The sequence below is a fragment of the Anolis carolinensis genome, unplaced genomic scaffold, assembly GCF_035594765.1.
Source record: "Anolis carolinensis isolate JA03-04 unplaced genomic scaffold, rAnoCar3.1.pri scaffold_7, whole genome shotgun sequence".
In the NCBI taxonomy this organism is placed as follows: domain Eukaryota; kingdom Metazoa; phylum Chordata; class Lepidosauria; order Squamata; family Dactyloidae; genus Anolis; species Anolis carolinensis.
In genome coordinates, this window is record NW_026943818.1 from 40062308 (window position 1) to 40079012 (window position 16705).

General features: G+C 38.4%; 2 protein-coding genes across 6 annotated transcripts in view; one reads left to right on the forward strand and one right to left on the reverse strand.

Moving 5' to 3' along the window:
* The window catches only part of LOC134293232 (uncharacterized), a 183464-nt gene that overhangs the window by 116135 nt on the left and 50624 nt on the right, over positions 1 to 16705 (reverse strand). The window lies entirely within an intron of this gene.
* The window catches only part of arhgef18 (Rho/Rac guanine nucleotide exchange factor 18), a 120735-nt gene that overhangs the window by 46072 nt on the left and 57958 nt on the right, over positions 1 to 16705 (forward strand). For 2 of the 5 annotated variants that reach the window (XM_062960198.1, XM_062960196.1), the window contains exons 6-10: positions 620 to 677; positions 783 to 827; positions 2938 to 3021; positions 6680 to 6773; positions 6872 to 6932. In XM_062960198.1, coding sequence (XP_062816268.1) covers positions 620 to 677; positions 783 to 827; positions 2938 to 3021; positions 6680 to 6773; positions 6872 to 6932 — 342 coding nt within the window. Of the gene's footprint in view, positions 1 to 619; positions 678 to 782; positions 828 to 2937; positions 3022 to 6679; positions 6774 to 6860; positions 6933 to 9906; positions 10301 to 16705 lie in introns of those variants that run through there. The other 3 variants (XM_062960197.1, XM_062960194.1, XM_062960199.1) reach the window with 3 other exon arrangements.

The following is a 16705-nucleotide window of genomic DNA, read 5'->3' on the forward strand; positions in this document are numbered from 1 at the left end:
TTTGTAGTGTGGTTTTCTCGTACTGATTCTGCTCTAGTTTGTAGTGTGGTTTTCTTGTACTGATTCTGCTCTAGTTTGTAGTGTGGTTTTCTTGTACTGATCCTGCTCTAGTTTGTAGTGTGGTTTTCTTGTACTGATTCTGCTCTAGTTTGTAGTGTGGTTTTCTTGTACTGATTCTGCTCTAGTTTGTAGTGTGGTTTTCTTGTACTGATTCTGCTCTAGTTTGTAGTGCGGTTTTCTTGTACTGATTCTGCTCTAGTTTGTAGTGCGGTTTTCTTGTACTGATTCTGCTCTAGTTTGTAGTGCGGTTTTCTTGTACTGATTCTGCTCTAGTTTGTAGTGCGGTTTTCTTGAACTGATTCTGCTCTAGTTTGTAGTGCGGTTTTCTTGTACTGATTCTGCTCTAGTTTGTAGTGCGGTTTTCTTGTACTGGTTTTTTGTCTGCTGTGCTTTGAGGAGTTTCTTATTTGAGGAGTTTCTTATGTTGTTGTTGTTGTTGTTGTTGTATAGCCCTGTTTCTCCAGGAACCTTCCACTTGCGAGGCTGGGTGGCCATCTGTCGGGAGGGATCACATTGTGCCTTCCTTCCAAGCCTCTCCACCTTTTCCCTTGCGTTTCAGGGTCCGGGCCGCCCGTGTTGGACGTGATCGGAAGGGACCGCGTGGCCCCGGAGCAAATGTGAGTGGTGGTTGTTGTTGTTATTAATTATTAATAATAATAATTAATGGTTATTAATTATATAATAATATTGCCTGCCTTTTGCTGTCTCCTTTCTCGCAACAGGCTGATGGTTCAGCAGGTGCTGAAGGAGCTGACGCAGTTCCACGGGTGAGTCTCGGACTACAACTCCCATCGTTCTGGTTACAGATCGTTGTATATCTCTCTCTATAAACCTTCTATTTAGGTTAGATTAGCACCATCATTTGCATTTCTACCAAATAATTTTTTTTATCAGGTGCCAGATTAAAAGTCACCTAATAATAATAATAAATAATAATAATATAGTTGGGAGGGACCGTGAAAAATAGTAATAATAATAATAATAATAATAATAATATAGTTGGAAGGGACCGTCAATAATAAATAGTAATAATAATAATAGTAATAATAATAGTAATGAAAAATAGTAATAATAATAATAATAATAATATAGTTGGGAGGGACCGTGAAAAATAGTAATAATAATAATAATAATAATAATAATAATAATAATAATAATAATAATAATAATAATATAGTTGGAAGGGACCGTCAATAATAAATAGTAATAATAATAATAGTAATAATAATAGTAATGAAAAATAGTAATATTAATAATAATAATAATATAGTTGGGAGGGACCGTGAAAAATAGTAATAATAATAATAATAATAATAAAAAAATAATATAGTTGGAAGGGACTGTGAAAAATAGTAATAATAATAATAATAATAATAATAATAATACAATTGGAAGGGACTGTGAAAAATAGTAATAATAATAATAATAATAATAATAATAATAATAATATAGTTGGAAGGGACCATGAAAAATAGTAATGATAATAATAATAATAATAATAATATAGTTAGAAGGGACCGTGAAAAATAGTAATAATAATAATAATAATAATAATAATAATAATAATAATATAGTTGGAAGGGACCGTCAATAATAAATAGTAATAATAATAATAGTAATAATAATAGTAATGAAAAATAGTAATATTAATAATAATAATATAGTTGGGAGGGACCGTGAAAAATAGTAATAATAATAATAATAATAATAATAATAATAATAATAAAATAATATAGTTGGAAGGGACTGTGAAAAATAGTAATAATAATAATAATAATAATAATACAATTGGAAGGGACTGTGAAAAATAGTAATAATAATAATAATAATAATAATAATAATAATAATAATATAGTTGGAAGGGACCATGAAAAATAGTAATGATAATAATAATAATAATAATAATATAGTTAGAAGGGACCGTGAAAAATAGTAATAATAATAATAATAATAATAATAATAATAATAATAATATAGTTGGAAGGGACCGTCAATAATAAATAGTAATAATAATAATAGTAATAATAATAGTAATGAAAAATAGTAATAATAATAATAATAATATAGTTGGGAGGGACCGTGAAAAATAGTAATAATAATAATAATAATAATAAAAAATAATATAGTTGGAAGGGACTGTGAAAAATAGTAATAATAATAATAATAATAATAATAATAATAATAATACAGTTGGAAGGGACCGTGAAAAATAGTAATAATAATAATAATAATAATAATAATATAGTTGGAAGGGACCGTGAAAAATAGTAATGATAATAATAATAATAATAATAATAATAATAATAATAATATAGTTAGAAGGGACCGTGAAAAATAGTAATGATAATAATAATAATAATAATAATAATAATAATAATAATATAGTTGGACGGGACCGTGAAAAATAGTAATAATAATAATAATAATAATAATAATAATAATAATAATATAGTTGGAAGGGACCGTCAAACATGTAATGGAATTCCCAATTTCCCTGCTTTCAGAGTGTTGCTCTTTACTGACTGTCCTGGTTTTAGAGATTATATTGTTCTGCATTATTCTATCCCAGTAATTATTTCATATTACAGTAGAATCTCACTTATCCAACATTTGCCTATCCAATGTTCTGGATTATCCAACGCAGCCTGCCTTTTAGTAGTCAATGTTTTACGTTCATTGTGATATTTTGGTGGTAAATTTGTAGATACAGTAATCTATGCTGTAGATACAGTATTTACAGTATCTATGCTGTATCCAATCTATGTCTTTCGATAAAAAAACCCTAGAAAAATAAAGTCCAAGAGGACGAGGAAGAGCCGTTCTCCCCCCGGCTGCCAGTCGGAAGGGTATGTTGATACGGGTGGTTTTCCGTTCCAGGGCCAAGCGAGGCCTGCGAGGGCCGGAGGGGGTGGAAGCGGCCCCTCCGCAAAACCTGACCTGGTTCGAGTTTCTCTCCAACGAGTGAGTCTGACACGCTGTCCATCATCCGGAATTGGGGCGCTGGCCCTTTAAGGAACTCTCCCTGGTCCTGAAAAGGGAAATCTTCCTTCCTTCTTTTCTTCCTTCTTGCATCCCTTCCTTTTCCATTCTTCTATTTCGTTCCTCCTTCCCCTCTTTCTCCCTCTCTCCTGTTCTTTCTCTCCTTCTTCCATCCCTTCTTTCTTCCCTTCTTTCTCTCCTTGATCTCTTTCCCCTCTTTCTCCCTCCCTCTGGTCTTCCTTCCTTCCTCTTCCTCCTGCTCTTTCCCTCCTTCCCTTCTCTCTCCTATTCCTTCCTTCCTTCCTTCTTTCATCCTGTCCTTCTCTTCCTTTTCCCTTTTTCTCCCCTTCCTTCCTTCCTTCCTCCCTTCTTTCCCTCCTTCCTTCTCTCTTTCTCCCTCCCTCCTCACCTGTTCCATTCCTCTCCCTTCTCCCTCCCTCCCCTCTTTCTTTCTCTCCTTCCTTCCTTCTTTCTCCCTCCATTCTTCTATATCTACCTTCCCTCCTTCTTTCTCCCTCTTTTCTCTCCTATACCTTCCTTCTCCCTTTCCTCCCTTCCTCCTCCTATTCCCTCTTTCCCTCCTTCCTTCCTTCTTTCTTTCCTACTTTCCCTCTTTGCCTTCCTTCCTTTTCCTATCCACTCCCTCCCTTCTTTCTCTCATTCCTTCCTCCCTCCCTTCCTCTTCCTTCTTCCCTCTCTCATTCCTTCATCCTTCCCTTCTTTCTTTCTCCCTTTCCTTCCTTCTTTCCTACTTTCCCTCCTTCCCTTCCTTCTCTCTCCTATTCCACCCTCCCTTCTCCTTTCTCCTGCTCTTTCCTTCCCTCCTTCTTTCCTTCCTCTGCTTTTTCCTTCTCTCTCTTATTCCTTTTTCTCCTGCTCCTTTCTTCCTTCCCTCTCTTCCTTCTCCCCTTCTGTCTCCCATCCATTCCTTCCTTCCTTCTTTCCTTTCTTCTCCTCTTCCTACCCTCTTTCCTATTCCTTCATCCTCCCCTTTCTTCTCTCTCCTCTTCCTTCTTCTGCCCATCTTTCTTTCTTTCTTCCATCCCTTCCTTCCTTTCTTCTCTTCTTCCTTCATCCTTCCTTTCCTTCTCTTCTCTCCCATCCCTTCCTTCCTTCCTTCTCTTCTTCCCTCATCCCTCCTTTCCTTCTCTTCTCTTCTCCCATCCCTTCCTTCCTTCTCTTCCTTCCTTCCTTTTTCCTTTCCTTCCCTCTCTCCTCTCCTCCCATCCCTTCCTTCCTTCCTTCTCTTCCTTCCCTCATCCTTCCTTTCCTTCTCTTCTCTCCCATCCCTTCCTTCCTTCTCTTCCTTCCCTCATCCCTCCTTTCCTTCTCTTCTCTTCTCCCATCCCTTCCTTTCCTTCTCTCCTCTCCTCCCATCCCTTCCTTCCTTCTCTTCCTTCCTTCATCCTTCCTTTCCTTCTCTTCTCTCCCATACCTTCCTTCTTTCCTTCCTTCTCTTCTTCCTTCATCCTTCCTTTCTTCTCTTCCTTCTCTCACCCCTTCTTTCCTTCTCTCCCTTCTTCTGCCCATCTTTCTTTCTTTCTCCCTCCCTTCCTTCTTTCCTTTCTTCTTTTCTCCCATCCCTTTCTTCTCTTCTTCTCTCATCCCTCCTTTCCTTCTCTCCTCCCACCCCTTCCTTCCTTTCTTCTCTTCCTTCTCTCACCCCTTCTTTCCTTCTCTCCCTTCTTCTGCCCATCTTTCTTTCTCCCTCCCTTCCTTCTTTCCTTTCTTCTTTTCTCCCATCCCTTTCTTCTCTTCTTCTCTCATCCCTCCTTTCCTTCTCTCCTCCCATCCCTTCCTTCCTTCTCTTCCTTCTCTTCCTTTCCTCATCCTTCCTTCTCCTTTTCCTTTTCTCTTTTCTCTTCCTTCCCTCATCCGTCTCTCTCTCCTCTCTCTTCTCTCCTCCCATCCCTTCCTTTCCTTCTCTCTCTTCTCTTCTCCCATCCCTTCCTTCCTTCTCTTCCTTTCCTCATCCTTCCTTCTCCTTTTCCTTCTCTCTCTTCTCTCCTTCCCTCATCCCTCCTTTCCTTCTCTTCTCTCCCATCCCTTCCTTCTTTCCTTCCTTCTCTTCTTCCTTCATCCTTCCTTTCCTTCTCTCTCTTCTCTCCTCCCATCCCTTCCTTCCTTCTCTTCCTTCTCTTCCTTTCTTCTCTTCTTCTTTCTTCCTCTCCTTTTCTCTTTTCTCTTCCTTCCCTCATCCGTCTCTCTCTCCTCTCTCTTCTCTCCTCCCATCCCTTCCTTCTTTCCTTCCTTCTCTTCCTTCCTTCTTCCTCTCCTTTTCTCTTTTCTCTTCTTCTCTCATCCTTCCTTCTCTTCTCTCCCATCTCGTCCTTCCTTCCTTTCTTTTCTTCCTTCCCTCATCCTTCCTTCTTCTTTTCCTTCTCTCTCTTCCCTCCTCCCACCCCTTCCTTCCTTCCTTCTCTTCCTTCTCTCACCCCTTCTTTCCTTCTCTCCCTTCTTCTGCCCATCTTTCTTTCTCCCTCCCTTCCTTCTTTCCTTTCTTCTTTTCTCCCATCCCTTTCTTCTCTTCTTCTCTCATCCCTCCTTTCCTTCTCTCCTCCCATCCCTTCCTTCCTTCTCTTCCTTCTCTTCCTTTCCTCATCCTTCCTTCTCCTTTTCCTTTTCTCTTTTCTCTTCCTTCCCTCATCCGTCTCTCTCTCCTCTCTCTTCTCTCCTCCCATCCCTTCCTTCCTTCTCTTCCTTCTCTTCCTTTCCTCATCCTTCCTTCTCCTTTTCCTTTTCTCTTTTCTCTTCCTTCCCTCATCCGTCTCTCTCTTCTCTCTTCTCTTCTCCCATCCCTTCCTTCCTTCTCTTCCTTCTCTTCCTTTCTTCTCTTCTTCTTTCTTCCTCTCCTTTTCTCTTTTCTCTTCCTTCCCTCATCCGTCTCTCTCTCCTCTCTCTTCTCTTCTCCCATCCCTTCCTTCCTTCTCTTCCTTTCCTCATCCTTCCTTCTCCTTTTCCTTCTCTCTCTTCTCTCCTTCCCTCATCCCTCCTTTCCTTCTCTTCTCTCCCATCCCTTCCTTCTTTCCTTCCTTCTCTTCTTCCTTCATCCTTCCTTTCCTTCTCTCTCTTCTCTCCTCCCATCCCTTCCTTCCTTCTCTTCCTTCTCTTCCTTTCTTCTCTTCTTCTTTCTTCCTCTCCTTTTCTCTTTTCTCTTCCTTCCCTCATCCGTCTCTCTCTCCTCTCTCTTCTCTCCTCCCATCCCTTCCTTCTTTCCTTCCTTCTCTTCCTTCCTTCTTCCTCTCCTTTTCTCTTTTCTCTTCTTCTCTCATCCTTCCTTCTCTTCTCTCCCATCTCGTCCTTCCTTCCTTTCTTCTCTTCCTTCCCTCATCCTTCCTTCTTCTTTTCCTTCTCTCTCTTCTCTCCTCCCACCCCTTCCTTCCTTCCTTCTCTTCCTTCTCTCGCCCCTTCTTTCCTTCTCTCCCTTCTTCTGCCCATCTTTCTTTCTCCCTCCCTTCCTTCTTTCCTTTCTTCTTTTCTCCCATCCCTTTCTTCTCTTCTTCTCTCATCCCTCCTTTCCTTCTCTCCTCCCATCCCTTCCTTCCTTCTCTTCCTTCCCTCATCCTTCCTTTTCCTTTTCCTTCTCTCTCTTCTCTCCTCCCATCCCTTCCTTCTTTCCTTCCTTCTCTTCCTTCCCCAGAAGAGACCCTTCCTCAGAAAGAGGCCACCCCACCGTCAAGCGCCGCCTGAGCCACCTCCGCAGCCGCGTCACCGGCTCCTGGCAGAAGGACAAGGTCAGCCACATCCTCCCATCACACATGACATCATCGCCCCACAAAAAGAGGATATTATTAATATTAATACTATTATTATTATCATTATTATTTCCCAGGGCAAGAGCAAAGAGCGGGAGAAGGAGCCGCCCGGGGAGGCCTTGACGGACGCGGCCACCAGTGAGTAACACCACCCGCCTGGCCATCTGTCGGGAGGGCTTTGATGGTGCTCCACCTGCGTAATGGCATTGGCCTAGGACTAGATGGCTTTTGAGGGTCCCTTCCAGCTATATTATTATTATTATTATTATTATTATTATTATTATTATTATTCCTATTATTATCATAATCATCATCAATACTATTATTGAGGCTGGCTGGCCATCTGTCGGGAGGGCTTTGATGGTGCATTGGGGTGAGACTAGATGGCTTTGGAGGGTCCCTTCCAACTATATTATTATTATTATTATTATTATTATTATTACTATTTTTCACGGTCCCTTCCAACTATATTATTATTAGTATTATTATTATTACTATTTTTGACGGTCCCTTCCAACTATATTATTATTATTATTACTATTTTTCACGGTCCCTTCCTACTATATTATTATTATTATTATTACTCTTTTTCACGGTCCCTTCCAACTATATTATTATCATTATTATTATTATTATTACTATTTTTCATGGTCCCTTCCAACTATATTATTATTATTATTATTACTATTACTATTTTTGAGGGTCCCTTCCAACTATATTATTATTATTATTATTATTATTATTATTGTGGGTATCATCATAATCATCATCAATACTATTATTGAGGCTGCGTGGCCATCTGTCGGGAGGGCTTTGATGGTGCATTGGGGTGAGACTAGATGGCTTTTGAGGGTCCCTTCCAACTATATTATTATTATTATTATTACTATTATTATTATTCCGATTATCATAATCATCATCATCAATATATTACTGAGGCTGGGTGGCCATCTGTCGGGAGGGCTTTGATGGTGCTTCACCTACATAATGGCATTGGCCTAGGATTAGATGGCTTTTGAGGGTCCCTTCCAGCTATATTATTATTATTATTATTATTATTATTATTATTACTATTTTTCACGGTCCCTTCCAACTATATTATTATTATTATTATTATTATTATTACTATTTTTGAGGGTCCCTTCCAACTATATTATTATTATTATTACTATTTTTCACGGTCCCTTCCAACTATATTATTATTATTATTACTATTTTTCACGGTCCCTTCCAACTATATTATTATTATTATTATTATTTTTCACAGTCCCTTCCAACTATATTATTATTATTATTATTATTATTATCATTACTATTTTTCACGGTCCCTTCCAACTATATTATTATTATTGTTATTATTATTATTATTACTATTTTTCATGGTCCCTTCCAACTATATTATTATTATTATTATTATTATTATTACTATTTTTCACAGTCCCTTCCAACTATATTATTATTATTATTACTATTTTTGACGGTCCCTTCCAACTATATTATTATTATTATTATTATTATTACTATTTTTCACGTCCCTTCCAACTATATTATTATTATTATTACTACTATTTTTCATGGTCCCTTCCAACTATATTATTATTATTATTACTATTTTTCACGGTCCCTTCCAACTATATTATTATTATTATTATTACTATTTTTCACGGTCCCTTCCTACTATATTATTATTATTATTATTATTACTATTTTTCACGGTCCCTCCCAACTATATTATTATTATTATTATTATTATTATTATTATTATTACTATTTTTCATGGTCCCTTCCAACTATATTATTATTATTATTATTATTACTAATTTTCACGGTCCCTTCCAACTGTATTATTATTATTACTATTTTTCACGGTCCCTCCCAACTATATTATTATTATTATTATTATTATTACTATTTTTCACGGTCCCTTCCAACTATATTATTATTATTATTATTATTATTATTATTATTATTACTATTTTTCATGGTCCCTTCCAACTATATTATTATTATTATTATTATTATTATTACTATTTTTCACAGTCCCTTCCAACTATATTATTATTATTATTACTATTTTTGACGGTCCCTTCCAACTATATTATTATTATTATTATTACTATTACTATTTTTCACGTCCCTTCCAACTATATTATTATTATTATTACTACTATTTTTCATGGTCCCTTCCAACTATATTATTATTATTATTACTATTTTTCACGGTCCCTTCCAACTATATTATTATCATTATTATTACTATTTTTCACGGTCCCTTCCTACTATATTATTATTATTATTATTATTATTACTATTTTTCACGGTCCCTCCCAACTATATTATTATTATTATTATTATTATTATTATTACTATTTTTCACGGTCCCTTCCAACTATATTATTATTATTATTATTATTACTATTTTTCATGGTCCCTTCCAACTATATTATTATTATTATTATTACTATTTTTCACGGTCCCTTCCAACTATATTATTATTATTATTATTATTATTATTATTACTATTTTTCACGGTCCCTTCCAACTATATTATTATTATTATTATTACTATTTTTCACGGTCCCTTCCAACTATATTATTATTATTACTATTACTATTTTTCACGTCCCTTCCAACTATATTATTATTATTATTACTATTTTTCACGGTCCCTTCCAATTATATTATTATTTTTATTATTATTACTATTTTTCACGGTCCCTTCCAACTATATTATTATTATTATTATTGAGGCTGGGTGGCCATCTCTCAGGGGAGCTTTGATTGTGCTTTACCTGGCAGAAGGGGGTTGGACTAGATAGCCTTTGTGGGTCCCTTTGAACTATAATAATAATAATAATAATAATAATAATAATAAATATTATTATTGAGGTTGGATGAGCATCTGTCCAGGGTGCTTTGATGGTGCTCTTCCTGCATCAAAGCATTGGACTATGTGGCCTTTAGAAGTCCCTTCCAACTCTCCTATTATTATTATTGTGACTGGATGGCCATCTGTTGGGGGTGCTTTGATTGTGCTAATAACAATAATAATAATAATAATAATAATAATAATAATAATAATAATAATAATTACAGTACCTGCAGAATGGCTTTGGGGTTGGACTAGATGGCTTTGGAGGATCCCAACTCTATTCTCATTGAGGCGAATGGCCATCTGTCCAGGGTGCTTCGATGGTGCTCTTCCTGCCTTGGAAGCAAGCCAAAGCGGTTGCTATGGCGACGGTATGCCGGAGGAGGAAGGAGAGTCAGATCTCGCGATAGTTCGGGCAGCTACACTCGCGAGATCCGGGTGTGGGCGGGAAGGAAGGGGCGTGGCTTCACGGCAAAGTGCCTCTCTCCCAGCGCCTCGAAATCTCGCGAGGTTTCCCCGGCAACCGCCTTGAGTTGCCTCGGCAAGCCAGCCGTTCTCGCGAGAAGACGGGCCCTGAGGGGAAGACGGGCCGCCGTTTGTTTCGGAGGAGAAGCCGCGTCGCGTTCGCTCGCAGGTGAGGCCGCCGCTTATGACGTCACGTGACGTCATAGGCAAGGCCCCCTCTGGGCCTCACACGTTAATTTTCGTAATATATTATTATTATTATTAGCATTGAATGGACTTGCAGCTTCAAAGCCTGGCTGCTAAGGCCCCTTCCCTCGCTTTGAAAGGGGAAAACCTGGGCCTCACGCGTTAATTTTCTTAATATATTATTACTAGCATTGAATGGATTTGCAGCTTCAAAGCCTGGCTGCTTCAATTGGGGAATCCCAGTTGAAAAGCCTTGCAGTTCCAAAGCCTGGCTGCTTCAATTGGGGAATCCCAGTTGAAAAGCCTTGCAGCTTCAAAGCCTGGCTGCTTCAATTGGGGAATCGAAGTTGAAAAGCCTTGCAGCTTCAAAGCCTGGCTGCTTCAATTGGGGAATCCCAGTTGAAAAGCCTTGCAGTTCCAAAGCCTGGCTGCTTCAATTGGGGAATCCCAGTTGAAAAGCCTTGCAGTTCCAAAGACTGGCTGCTTCAATTGGGGAATCCCAGTTGAAAAGCCTTGCAGCTTCAAAGCCTGGCTGCTTCAATTGGGGAATCCCAGTTGAAAAGCCTTGCAGCTTCAAAGCCTGGCTGCTTCAATTGGGGAATCGAAGTTGAAAAGCCTTGCAGCTTCAAAGCCTGGCTGCTTCAATTGGGGAATCCCAGTTGAAAAGCCTTGCAGTTCCAAAGCCTGGCTGCTTCAATTGGGGAATCCCAGTTGAAAAGCCTTGCAGTTCCAAAGACTGGCTGCTTCAATTGGGGAATCCCAGTTGAAAAGCCTTGCAGCTTCAAAGCCTGGCTGCTTCAATTGGGGAATCGAAGTTGAAAAGCCTTGCAGCTTCAAAGCCTGGCTGCTTCAATTGGGGAATCCCAGTTGAAAAGCCTTGCAGTTCCAAAGCCTGGCTGCTTCAATTGGGGAATCCCAGTTGAAAAGCCTTGCAGTTCCAAAGACTGGCTGCTTCAATTGGGGAATCCCAGTTGAAAAGCCTTGCAGCTTCAAAGCCTGGCTGCTTCAATTGGGGAATCGAAGTTGAAAAGCCTTGCAGCTTCAAAGCCTGGCTGCTTCAATTGGGGAATCCCAGTTGAAAAGCCTTGCAGTTCCAAAGCCTGGCTGCTTCAATTGGGGAATCCCAGTTGAAAAGCCTTGCAGCTTCAAAGCCTGGCTGCTTCAATTGGGGAATCCCAGTTGAAAAGCCTTGCAGCTTCAAAGCCTGGCTGCTTCAATTGGGCAATCGAAGTTGAAAAGCCTTGCAGCTTCAAAGCCTGGCTGCTTCAATTGGGGAATCGAAGTTGAAAAGCCTTGCAGCTTCAAAGCCTGGCTGCTTCAATTGGGGAATCCCAGTTGAAAAGCCTTGCAGTTCCAAAGCCTGGCTGCTTCAATTGGGGAATCCCAGTTGAAAAGCCTTGCAGCTTCAAAGCCTGGCTGCTTCAATTGGGGAATCCCAGTTGAAAAGCCTTGCAGCTTCAAAGCCTGGCTGCTTCAATTGGGGAATCCCAGTTGAAAAGCCTTGCAGCTTCAAAGCCTGGCTGCTTCAATTGGGCAATCGAAGTTGAAAAGCCTTGCAGCTTCAAAGCCTGGCTGCTTCAATTGGGCAATCGAAGTTGAAAAGCCTTGCAGCTTCAAAGCTTGGCTGCTTCAATTGGGGAATCCCAGTTGAAAAGCCTTGCAGCTTCAAAGCCTGGCTGCTCCAATTGGGGAATCCCAGTTGAAAAGCCTTGCAGCTTCAAAGCCTGGCTGCTTCAATTGGGGAATCCCAGTTGAAAAGCCTTGCAGCTTCAAAGCCTGGCTGCTTCAATTGGGGAATCCCAGTTGAAAAGCCTTGCAGCTTCAAAGCCTGGCTGCTTCCTGCCTCAGGGGAACAATAGCCTTGTTATTATTATTATTATTATTATTATTATTATTATTATTATCCACTTCTCCCAGTTGATAGAAACACGTCAGAGAAGCATATATAATACGTTCATAATAATAATAATAATAATAAGCAAGTATTATTAATAATATATCCACGCTTCTATTATTATTACAGTAGAGTCTCACTTATCCAACATAAACATTAGTATTGAATGGACTTGCAGCTTCAATGCCTGGCTGCTTTAATTGGGGAATCCCAGTTGAAAAGCCTTGCAGCTTCAAAGCCTGGCTGCTTCCTGCCTCAGGGGAACAATAGCCTTGTTGTTGTTGTTGTTATTATTATTATTATTATTATTATTATCCACTTCTCCCAGTTGATAGAAACACGTCAGAGAAGCATATATAATATGTTCATAATAATAATAATAAGCAAGTATTATTATTAATAATATATCCATGCTTCTACTATTATTACAGTAGAGTCTCACTTATCCAAGCTAAAAGGGCCGGCAGAAGCTTGGATAAGCGAATATCTTGGATAATAAGGAGGGATTAAGGAAAAGCCTATTAAACATCAAATTAGGTTATGATTTTACAAATTAAGCACCAAAGCATCATGTTATACAGATGTTATACAGAATGCTTCTATTATTATTATCAATAATAATCATGTTGTATAACATATGCTGCTTTAACTTGCTTTTATCCATGGTGAGAAGTGGACAAAAAATTATAAAATAATAATACAACGGCCATCATAATAATCTTGTTTGCTGTGTACTAATCCTGTTGTGTATCAAATAATAATACAGTAGAGTCTCACTTACCCAACACTCGCTTATCCAACATTCTGGATTATCCAATGCATTTTTGTAGACAATGTTTTCAATATAATTACAACATAACATTACTGTGTATTGAACTATTTTCTTGTACTGATTCTGCTCTAGTTTGTAGTGCGGTTTTCTTGTACTGCTTCTGCTCTAGTTTGTAGTGCGGGTTTCTTGTACTGATTCTGCTCTAGTTTGTAGTGCGGGTTTCTTGTACTGATTCTGCTCTAGTTTGTAGTGCGGTTTTCTTGTACCGATTCTGCTCTAGTTTGTAGTGCGGTTTTCTTGTACTGATTCTGCTCTAGTTTGTAGTGCGGGTTTCTTGTACTGATTCTGCTCTAGTTTGTAGTGCGGTTTTCTTGTACTGATTCTGCTCTAGTTTGTAGTGCGGTTTTCTTGTACTGATTCTGCTCTAGTTTGTAGTGCGGGTTTCTTGTACCGATTCTGCTCTAGTTTGTAGTGCGGGTTTCTTGTACTGATTCTGCTCTAGTTTGTAGAGCGGGTTTCTTGTACTGATTCTGCTCTAGTTTGTAGTGAGGTTTTCTTGTACTGATTCTGCTCTAGTTTGTAGTGCGGGTTTCTTGTACCGATTCTGCTCTAGTTTGTAGTGCGGGTTTCTTGTACTGATTCTGCTCTAGTTTGTAGAGCGGGTTTCTTGTACTGATTCTGCTCTAGTTTGTAGTGCGGTTTTCTTGTACTGGTTTTTTGTCTGCTGTGCTTTGAGGAGTTTCTGATTTTTGACTTCAATCAAAGCAGGTTCTTCACTTTGCTTGACATATTCTGCCAGGGCATGTTCTTCTTCTTTGACTGCTTGTTTGACTTGTAAGAGTCCTCTGCCCCCTGATCTTCTAGGCAGATATAGCCGGTCAATATCACTGCGAGGGTGCAGGGAATGATGAATGGTCATGAGTTTTCTTGTTTTTCTGTCCAAATTGTCCAGTTCCACCTGTGTCCAATTCATCATCATTATTATTATTATTATTATTATTATTGTGTGTTATGTAACGCGTCCCCCTCTGACCCAGAGACAGCCGATACCATTTGCATTGTTGGGATTGAACCGGAGAGAAACGAAACTCTTCAGGGCAAAGTGAGGTAGGAATCCAGCCAGGAGGGTTGTGAAATTGCTGAATGCTCCGGCCTTATCAGTTACACATTAGCCCATGGCGTTGCTTTTAATACACCTTAGTTTAGCTAGAACTTCATGGTGGTTATAAACAGTTGTCAGGTTAAGCCTTAGGACGACCTCAAGAAACAACTTGAAAGTTCACCTTTGTGTTTCATATCTCTTCTTCTTCTTCTTCTTATTATTATTATTATTATTAATATTATATTATATATGCTGCTCTGACTTGCTTCTATCCATAAGGAGGAGAAATAATAATAATAATTGTATTATCCATGGGGAGAGGTGGATAAGAAATTATATTATTATTATTTGTATTTATATTATATTATATAGGCTGCTCCGACTTCCTTCTATCCATGGGGAGAAGCTGACAAGAAATAATAATAATAATAATAATAATAATAATAATAATAATAATAATTCAGTCCTAAACGCTTGGGAAGTGTTTGACTTGTGATTCTGTGATACAAAATCTAGTATATATATCTTGTTTGCTGTGCCATACACTGTCTTTGTGTCAATAATAATAATAATATAATATAGCAGTCTCATTTATCCAACATTCCGCCGGCTCGTTTATGTTGGATAAGTGAGACTGCTATATTATATTATTATTATTATTGACACAAAGATTATCACTTATCCAACATAAACGAGCCGGCAGAATGTTGGATAAATGAAAATGTTGGATAATAAGGAGGGATTAAGGAAAAGCCTATTAAACATAAAATTACATTATGATTTTGCAAATTAAGGAGCAAGACATCGTGGTTTACAACAAGTTGACAGAAAAAGCAGTTCAATACACGGCAATGTTATATAGTAATTACTGAATTTATATAGTTAGTAGCAAAATATCACAACATTCAGTACAAAATCATTGACTACTAAAAGGCATAATACAGAACGTTGGCTAAGTGAGATTCTAATGTAATAATAATTGTATTATCCATGGAGATGTGGTCAAGAAAATATATTAATATTAATATTACTATATTATATATACTAGACTTGCTTGTATCCATGGGGAGAGGTGGAGAAGAAGAAGAAGTAATAATAATAATAATAATAATAATAATTGTACTATCCATGGGGAGAGGTAGTCAAGAAATTATTATATTATTATTGCTGCTGTCTTATATGTGCTGCTCTGACTTGCTTCTATCCATGCGGAGAAACTGACAAAAATAACAATAACAACAACAATTATAATAATTGTATTATCCATGAAGACGCGGTCAAGAAATTATATTATTAATATTAATGTTACTGTAAATACAATGAACAGTCATAGAAGCGGCAGAAATATATACAATGCCAGAAAACCGCATTATTATTATTTTATTATGACACAGCAAACGAGATAGATGTGCTGGATTTCGTATCACAAAATCACAAGTCGAACACTTCCCAAGTGTCTAGGACTGTGTAATGTATTTTCCAAGACTTTTGCAGGTTTGTGATCCCACCAGTTCTTTCCTGCTGGGAGGTGGTACTTGAGGCATAAGTTCCAATGAATCATTTGGGCCACATAGTTGTGCCTCTGTTTGTAGTCTGTCTGTGCAATTTTCTTACAGCAGCTGAGGAGATGGTCCATGGTTTTGTCGGTTTCCTTGCACAGTCTGCATTTTGGGTCATCAGCTGATTTTTCAATCTTGGCCTGAATTGCCTTTGTCCTGATGTCTTGCTCCTGGGCTGCAAGGATCAGGCCTTCTGTCTCCTTCTTTAGGGTCCCATTCGTGAGCCAGAGCCAGGTCTTCTCCTTACCAGCTTTTCCTTCAGTTTTGTCAAGGAACTTTCCATGCAATGTTTTGTTGTGCCAGCTGTCAGCTCTAGTTTGCAGTGCAGTTTTCTTGTACTGATTCTGCTCTAGTTTGTAGTGCGGTTTTCTTGTACTGATTCTGCTCTAGCTTGTAGTGCGGTTTTCTTGTACTGATTCTGCTCTAGTTTGTAGTGCGGTTTTCTTGTACTGATTCTGCTCTAGTTTGTAGTGCGGTTTTCTTGTACTGATTCTGCTCTAGTTTGTAGTGCGGGTTTCTTGTACTGATTCTGCTCTAGTTTGTAGTGCGGTTTTCTTGTACTGATTCTGCTCTAGTTTGTAGTGCGGTTTTCTTGTACTGATTCTGCTCTACTTTGTAGTGCGGTTTTCTTGTACTGATTCTGCTCTAGTTTGTGGTGCTGTTTTCTTGTACTGATTCTGCTCTAGTTTGTAGTGCGGTTTTCTTGTACTGATTCTGCTCTAGTTTGTAGTGCGGGTTTCTTGTACTGATTCTGCTCTAGTTTGTAGTGCGGGTTTCTTGTACTGATTCTGCTGTAGTTTGTAGTGCGGGTTTCTTGTACTGATTCTGCTGTAGTTTGTAGTGCGGTTTTCTTGTACTGATTCTGCTCTAGTTTGTAGTGCGGGTTTCTTGTACTGATTCTGCTCTAGTTTGTAGTGCGGGTTTCTTGTACTGATTCTGCTCTAGTTTGTAGTGCGGGTTTCTTGTACTGATTCTGCTGTAGTTTGTAGTGCGGGTTTCTTGTACTGATTCTGCTCTAGTTTGTGGTGTGGTTTTCTTGTACTGATTCTGCTCTAGTTTGT